Genomic DNA, 7579 nt, shown 5'->3' on the forward strand with positions numbered 1-7579 from the left:
GTCCCAGCTTTCCTCAGCGCGGTTGGGGACAGCCGGTATCTCCAGAGGTTGGCGCGCAGTTAGGGGACTGAACGTGGTAGCATCTCGCTGGGAGGTCCAGGTACGAGACCCCATGATTTCCCTAAGGGAAAAATCCTGTGAACCCCGCGCCCGCCCCAGCACCTGCAATGCAGACACCTTCCGAACCAGCAGCTCTGGCTCCATGGGCGCCAACGGCCAGGCCCGCCCGCGCGCCTGCGAAGTACGTCATTGGTCGGCGTCGCTCCTGAGCATGCGCAGGCGTGGGCTCTGCCCCCGCCGTTCCCACGGCAACCTCCTACCGTCCAGGGTAGAGGCGTCCTCGCGACAGGCGTACCTGCGTCTCCCCAGCCCCCGACTCCCCCTCCCGCAGCCGCAAGGGGCACTCCAATCCCGCAGGCGGGACCTCCATAACCGAAGGCACGCGGCGCTGGGCTGTCTCCGCGGAGGCCGGGAGAAAAGGCGCAAGGAGGGGAAGCATGACACGGAGCCGCTTGCCTTCTTTCTGGTTTAATTCCATTCAACGCCCCCCTCCCCCATAGCACCTGGGGGGCCGCAGAACACCCGCCCGAGTCCGTAAAAAGTCACAGTTTGAAGAGAATGAGAGGGGCAGCGTGGGCCTGCGTGGGACGCCTACGCAGCGGACTGCTCCTCAGGCTCGGCGTTCTCGGCCAGGTGCAGCTTCTGGCTGTGCCCGTCAAGGATCGTGGCGCTTTGGACCAGTCCTTCCTCCCACCCCGGTCTCCCATCTTGCACAGGCTTAGTTTCCTCACCTGTGCAAAGGGCCGGGGACGAGGGTCTCGGGCCGTCTGTGGACTGAGGTTGCAGTCCGCGCCTGCCCTCTCTCATCCCCTCTCTCTTCATCCAGATCGTGCAGGTCAGACACACTGGGGTGTATGCGCACGCACTCGCGCTGTTTCTGACTGAGGACCAGGTGAGGTGGTAGTGTAAATTAGTAAAAATAATTGTTCAATGCTGAAAGGATAGGAGGACATCGGACAAGCTTTGCCATGATTGATGTCAGCTAAAGTACTCACAAAGATTTTGATCAGTAGTAAAACATCCCCTACAACCACTTTTCTTCTAATTTGGGGGAAATTCTAAATTCCTGTACCTGGGTTTGGGCAGTCTGTAGCTAAATCTGACAGGACTGCAAGAGGTGGGGAAGTTGGTTGTGTGTGAATACTCCTGGAGGGCTGGGGAGGAGGAAATTGACCTCTCAGGAACACACACACATAGACGGGTTCCTTGGAAAGGATACATCGAATTACTTAGGTCTTCCAGCTGCCAACAAAGAGAAAAAGGGAGGCTTCTGTTAGGAGGGGAACAAGGCCAAATCCCCAATGCTCTGGGGGCTATCTTCTGGGGAGGTTGAGGGGCCCAGAGCTCTTGGATCCATGCACGCCCACCTTTTCACCCAGGGCCCAGGAATGGCTTTGGGAGTATGTACCTCCTCCACCCCTCGTGCCCCCAGGAACCAAAGCACCCAGACATGAACCCACATTGCTAAGCAGCTGGTCCAGGTTACGGTCAGCCATCGTCTTCTTCTGCTCCTCTGGTAGCCCCTCAGTGACCCCATCCTCTTCCTCTTCATCGTCCTCCTCCTCCCCACACACGTCCAGGCTGAAGTGCAGCCGGGCTAGCTTCTCCTGCATCTCCCGAACATGCTCCAGCTGCTCAAAGGAGCATTCCTTCCCTGGAACGAAGCCCCTGTCTGAACCCTGGGAAAGGGTTCTGGAACCCTGGAACCTTGGTCCCAGTCATACCCCATGGACTGGGCCCTCCAGCCCTATCCACACACCCGCTGAAACCAGCCCCCAGGACTCACCAAAGGCCTGCAGCCGGCCAGAGTGGAAATCATTGAGCAGGTTCAGGAGTCCCCCCTCCATCTCATAGACATCAGTCACCTCGGTCAGGAAGGAGTGCTGCAGGGGCGTGCCTGCAGAGCCGCTTCCACCTCCAGCCAGGACTGGGCGGCACTTCTCCTTGCCTACTCTGGGTGGGGTGGACATGACCATGATCACAGGATAGGGGGTAGTCAGGCACCTCCTGCTCTTTCATGCCATCTGCCTATGCACCAATTTATCTGTCTATCTGCACTAACTCATCTGCCTATCTACTCACTAGCATAAATGGGTAAGTTTATGGTTCCCCTTGGGCACTGGGAAGGGGTGAGGAGGCGTGAAGAGGTCAAAAAGAAGTCTTTTCTGCTAATAACACAGCGAGAGCAGTGCCTGAAAGGGGGTCCCTGGGTTCCTGTCTAAGTGCCTCACTCATTTGTTTTATGACCCTGAATGAGTCACTTATCCTCCCTAGTCTTCAGTGTATATAGAGACAGCTAATCCCTTATTGCCACCAGGGGCTATCTTAACTCCTCCCAAAATATCTTTCTGTCCCTCTTCTTTTTTTTTGTTTTTTGAGACAGAGTCTCGCTCTGTTGCCCAGGCTGGAGTGCAGTGGCGTGATCTTGGCTCACTGCAACCTCGCCTCCTGGGTTCAAGTGATTCTCTTGCCTCAGCCTCCCAAGTTGCTGGGATTATAGGCGCCTGCCACTACGCCCTGCTAATTTTTTTTATTTTTAGTAGAGACGGGGTTTCACCGTGTTGGCCAGGCTGGTCTCGAACTCCTGACCTCAGGTCATCTGCCTGTCTTGGCCTCCCACAGTGCTAGGATTACAGGCGTGAGCCACTGCCCCAGCCCTTTTCTTTTTTTTAATTAAAAAAATTTTTGTTGTTGTTTGAGACAGAGTCTCACTGTCACACAGGCTGGAGTGCAGTGGCACAATCTCGGTTCACTGCAACCTTTGCGTTCCGGGTTCAAGCGATTCTCGTGCCTTAGCCTCCCAAGTTGCCGGGATTATAGGCGCCCACCACCACGCCGGGCTAACTTTTGTATTTTTAGTAGAGATGAGGTTTCACCATGTTGACCAAGCTGGTCTCAAACTCCTGACCTCAGGTGATCTGCCTGCCTCAGCCTCCCCAAGTGCTGGAATTATAGGTGTGAGCCACCATGCCCAGCCAACCCTCTTCTATTTAAAAACTGTTTTAAACAAAAACAAAAATACATAGAAAACAAAGCCAAACCAATAAACCAAAAAAACTGTCTTAAAATTTCCACTGCTCGCAGGATAAAATTGAATGCCCCTGCCAGCCTGGCCCTCCTGCCTTCCCAGTTGCCTTTCCTGCTACTCTCCCCACAGCCTTGAGCTTCGTGCCCTTTAGGCAAGTGGTGTGCAAAACCACAGGGAAACACAGTGGTCTTATCTGGAGCAACTGGAGAAAGAATACATTGTGTTTAGTGGGGAGCCAACATGGACACATTATAAGGCAGCATGCAAACTCCCAATCATAAAAAAAATTCAACAGAGAATTCAAATTGTGCCCCCAGGTATTCCCTCACCATTTCCTGTCCCCTGATACTCCAGGGCCCCCAAACCACCTGTGGTTCCTGAAACCTTTCAGGTAATAGCTTTCTTCCATATTTATACCAGGTAAGCCTCTCAGCGTGGAACATTCACTTTCTGGCAGAGTTGCTCACTCCCTCCTCTGAGGCGCATCCTCACGCTATGTGATCCCGGTGACCCACCTGGCCTTTTTGCTACACAGTTGAGGGTAGGGACTGGGTCTGAGTGAGCTCTGAGTTCTCAGGGGCCTGCTCCAGAAAGGCATCAATTATTGCTTAGGAACTAAAGGTGGAGGCCCCCCTTGCCTTCCTCTCTACAGTGCAACCCAGAGTTGGGGTCCCTCCTCCTTTCCTTCCCTTCTGTACCCACCTCTTGAACTTGGCCCGCTGCTTGGGGGATGGCAGATGAGGAAGTCCTAGGGCCAAGGAGCCGCTGTGGCTGGTAGGCACAGGGACCCTCCGTAGTGTGCCTGGGGCCTGGGCTGGCTGGGCCAGGCAGGGCTTGGGACTCCGTTTCTTCTTTTTGTCATCCATTGGGCGCTGGCTGGGCCTCAGGCCTAGGAGGGAAGCAACCCCACAAAGATAGCCAGGGGCAAAGTTAGCCTTTCACCCAGAAATCCCTGAGAGCTGCACCAAGGAAGGGCCCTGGGACCTTCCAGCTTGTCACCTCATCTATACAGTAGGGGCAGAGCCAGATGCCAGGGTCTGCTGCTGGGATCGTGGATGTACACTTGAAGGACCTTCTAAGGCCCACCCTAATTCCCCTTCTGCCTGAAAACCTAGGCCCCTCCTGAAAAGGTGGGACCAGACACAATTAACTTGGCGCCACTGGGGCTTCCTGTCCCCGCGGCTGGGGGGCGGGGCTGGCAGAGGAAATGTAGTGGGAGACAGGACGGAGGTGAGCTGCAGAAGCCCAGCCGAAGATTAGGGGTGTCTTAACTAAGCCCTATTCTATTTATCAGTGGCCTAAGCAGATGCTAACAAACCCTGTCAGCATGGGAGGGGGACAAGGTGCAGGTGGGGCCGCCTGGGAAAGCCCCAGGATGTGGGTAATTGTAGGAGAAGCCGCGGCATACAGGGCAGGGTTCATTGTGGGTTTCCCCAACATAGACACCGGCATCCCTCCACTTCCACCCACCCCCAACCGAAAACATTAGGGACTCCCTATAGGTCCCCCGGGTGTGCTTCCAGCTGCTTCATTTTTCCCAGTCGGAAAGTCCCTGCTGGGCTTCAGCTGCAGCCAGGGTGGACTGGGTGGTTGGCCGCTGGCTGCCTGGGCCTCCGACAAAGGCTGCGCCTGTGGCTGGGCTGCTAGGAGGTCCCCGGTCCAGCCGCGCCCCCCAAGCCTCTGGTCGGCTGGGGTTCGCTCCTCTGGGGGTCTCATTCCAGGCTGCTGCTACCGAGCCTAACTTCGAATTCTGGGACTGGGGGGGGGGGGTGGGGGGGTGGGTGGCGCTTAAGCATTTACACTGGCACATAGCTGGCTGGCACCGACGGGGTCTGCGGGTGTGGGGAGGGGAGATAGGAGCGCATCCTCTGCCTCTCCGTGCAGCAGCTTGACCCAATTAGGGACTTGATAGAAGAACTGGAGCCGGAGCCTGTGCTCCCCAGGAGCGGCTGGGGCGACCGGGGATCTATTTCCCACGCCCGGGCTCCAAAGCCATGTGCCAAACTCATCGCTCAGCTCCGGAGCCGCGCTGGAAGACAGAGCGTCAGACCCGCGTCATTCCGCCCCCGCCCTCACTCCCTCAGGGGGCTACTGACCTGGAGGTTTGGGGTCTCGAGTGATGCTTCGGTGTAAGTTCCCTCCGCCCTCCGCCCTCTCCTCCCGGGAACACCACCGGGTGAAAGCTAAGCTGGAGGGAGTTCATTTGCATTTAAAGAGAAAGTGACCTTCTCCTTAGCGCGGAGGGGTGAGATGGGAGGAGCATCCCAGCGTATGCTAAGCCTTTCCTCTCACTCGACCTCACCTCCCGGCCTGAACCTAGGGGACCCTGTTGGTTGTGTGATGTCTGTTTTAAAAAGATTTTCCTTTTCCCGGCAGTTTCAGAGAGAAGCTACAGTTCCTTACAAAATGGTGGTGGCTTTGTCAGAAAGGGGGTGGGGCGGGGGAGAGGAGAGACAGAGTGAGTGAGTGAGAGGGAGAATGTAAGCACAGAAGAAGCACAAGCAGCAAAAGCAGCAGCATCAGGAAGACACTTCGAGCAAAGACAGCCATCAATGGAGTGAGTCCAGTGCCCTATTGAGCACTTTACATACATTTCATCCCCATAACAACCCTTAAGGAAGATACCAGTGTCATTCCCCATTCTACTGAAAGTAAGCAACAGTCTTTTGAGGGCAAAACCCCTCTCCCTACAATGCCAGACAGTTTTCTCTGGTAAGTGGTGGGGGCTGTATTTTGCCACAGATGAAGTGACAGGAGTCCTCCCCACCCCCCAGGCCTAGGAAACAGGTGTGGGGAGCACCAGGTCGTAGGGTAGACCACGCGATTCCCTGGCACCTGACTCCAGTCCTCAGGGAAACCTGAGCTCCTGATGGAGGCTGACCCAGTGTGACTGCTGCTACCTGCAGCCAGATCAATGGGGGCAGCTATTTAAAGCCCTGGCAGAGGCTCCTGGCGCAGGTCCCCAGAACGGCATCTGATACAACAGGAGAGAGGCTCATGTTTGGCCAGGCGGCTCAGCAGGCTCAAGTGAGCTGGCCCAGAGCAGTGCACACAGCCACCCAGCCCACCTTCCCCGTCCCTGGGCAGGAGTGGCTTCCTGGGGTTGGGCCTCTGGCTGATATGGGGAGCCATGGGCACTGCTCCTGAGGGCACCTGCTCAGGGCTTCTTCCTGGATACTTCCAACACTCAGAACACTCCACAAGGGGAGAGAGAAATTCCAAACTTTTTCAATAACCAGGGGCCCAGACTGGGGACAACAGAAATCCCTCTCCTTCCCCACCAGAGCTGCTAGACAATAGTAATGCTGCTGACAGAGGGAACACCCCTGTGGTTCCCATCCTCAGCTGCTTCACTGGGGGGTCAGAAACCTCATTATTCTCAGAGCTGCTTTGCTTGGAATCTCTAAGAGTTGGGGTGGCATCCCCCCACACCCTCCAGAGGATCTGCGACTAGAAATAACAGGGCCAGCACGGAAAACATGTATCAGGACCCAGCTAGAAGGGTCAGAGGCTCTGCTGGGACTGTCACAGTCAGTGTGGACGCATCTATTTGTGGAGGCCTGGAGGGAAGGGCAGGTGGGTTGTCTCTGCCATTTCCTGGGCATTCAACACATATCCTTTGTGCCCGACCAACCCAGGACCCAGAGAGAACAGGGTGCTGGGTGAGGCCACCAGCAGAATGTCTCCCATATAGGAGTCCCAGGCTTGAGGTGCGTAAATGGGGGGTGTAAAAACTGAACAAAGAATGTGCTCTCCTTAAGGAATGCATACAATTAGAGGTCCCTGTGCATTCCCTTGGGCAGGCCAGGGCTATAGGAGCCTACCCACAGCTCAGACCCAAATAGCAGTGCTGAGTGTCCACCCCTCTTAACCTGGGCCTCAAATGGCCTATACCTGGCTCCATGCCTTTTGCCTTACTCCTGGAGCCTATCAATTTCCTATTGAAACACCTTCAGTCGCCCCCCCCGCCCTCTGGATCTAGCCCACATTCCTTAACCTGGTACCCAGACTTTGGGCCCAGCCTCACCCCCTCTCCCAGTTCCATGTACCTGCTTCCCAGCTGTACCATTTCATCACTAAATGACGTTCATCTTCTACCTGCCCTTTGGTTCAGAAGGCCATTCCAGGTATCACACCCTCCCCTTGCTGAAGGGGGCAGGGGCCTCCTCTCTGCTCTCAGCACCATTGACCTGTCTATAGCTAAAAGTACCTTTTCCCTTCACTAGCCTGTGAGCCCCCAGGTCAGGGAGAACTTTTGTGTGTGTGTGTGATCCTCTCTGATGCAAGGGTCTTGCCAACTTTGCCAAGGGCTCCACTCAGGCAGCTCAAGTGAATGTGCCAGTGTCCTGAGGCTGTGGCGACTGCTCAAAGACACTGTGGAATATGTAAGATACCAAGGCACCACCATGGGCACTCTGCAGCAGACCTGGACAAGTCAGTGATGATGGAAGGGGCTGAATGGATCAGATCCAGAAACAAAGGAATACACAG

General features: G+C 55.6%; 3 protein-coding genes across 5 annotated transcripts in view; 1 reads left to right on the forward strand and 2 right to left on the reverse strand.

The window, feature by feature from the left end:
- Window positions 1–258, reverse strand: part of IQCC (IQ motif containing C) — a 3723-nt gene extending 3465 nt beyond the window's left edge. The window contains 1 exon segment of the mRNA XM_054464742.2: window positions 163–258. Coding sequence (XP_054320717.1) covers window positions 163–204 — 42 coding nt within the window. The 5' untranslated portion in view covers window positions 205–258.
- Window positions 1–1090, forward strand: part of TMEM234 (transmembrane protein 234) — a 17013-nt gene extending 15923 nt beyond the window's left edge. For both annotated transcript variants that reach the window (XM_063666493.1, XM_063666490.1), the window contains one exon: window positions 127–1090. The gene's annotated coding sequence lies outside the window, so the exon portion shown is untranslated. The remainder of the gene's footprint in view (window positions 1–126) is intronic.
- Window positions 508–5334, reverse strand: CCDC28B (coiled-coil domain containing 28B). Of its 2 annotated transcripts, XM_054464802.2 has the most exons (6): window positions 5185–5331; window positions 3791–3977; window positions 1847–2013; window positions 1521–1714; window positions 1280–1302; window positions 508–706 (listed from the first exon to the last, which is right to left on the reverse strand). In XM_054464802.2, exons 2-6 carry the CDS (start codon window positions 3952–3954, stop codon window positions 652–654), a joined length of 603 nt encoding a protein of 200 aa, XP_054320777.1. In that variant the 5' UTR covers window positions 3955–3977; window positions 5185–5331; the 3' UTR covers window positions 508–651. The 2 variants fall into 2 exon arrangements, with proteins under 2 accessions (XP_054320777.1, XP_054320752.1); XM_054464777.2 differs by lacking the exon at window positions 508–706 and having other exon boundaries at window positions 1102–1302; window positions 5185–5334.
- Between the last annotated feature and the right edge of the window lie 2245 nt (window positions 5335–7579).

Source organism: Pongo pygmaeus, chromosome 1 (assembly GCF_028885625.2).
Source record: "Pongo pygmaeus isolate AG05252 chromosome 1, NHGRI_mPonPyg2-v2.0_pri, whole genome shotgun sequence".
NCBI lineage: Eukaryota > Metazoa > Chordata > Mammalia > Primates > Hominidae > Pongo > Pongo pygmaeus.

What these genes read in the sequence shown, in the direction of transcription:
- CCDC28B (XM_054464777.2), bottom strand. Translation starts at nt 3,954, where the DNA reads ATGGATGACAAAAAGAAGAAACGGAGTCCCAAGCCCTGCCTGGCCCAG. An exon ending in TGGCCGGCTGCAGGCCTTTG is followed by an intron (nt 1,715 to 1,846) that starts GTGAGTCCTGGG and finishes GCTTCGTTCCAG; the next exon opens with GGAAGGAATGCTCCTTTGAG. An exon ending in TGGACCAGCTGCTTAGCAAT is followed by an intron (nt 1,303 to 1,520) that starts GTGGGTTCATGT and finishes CTTTGTTGGCAG; the next exon opens with CTGGAAGACCTAAGTAATTC.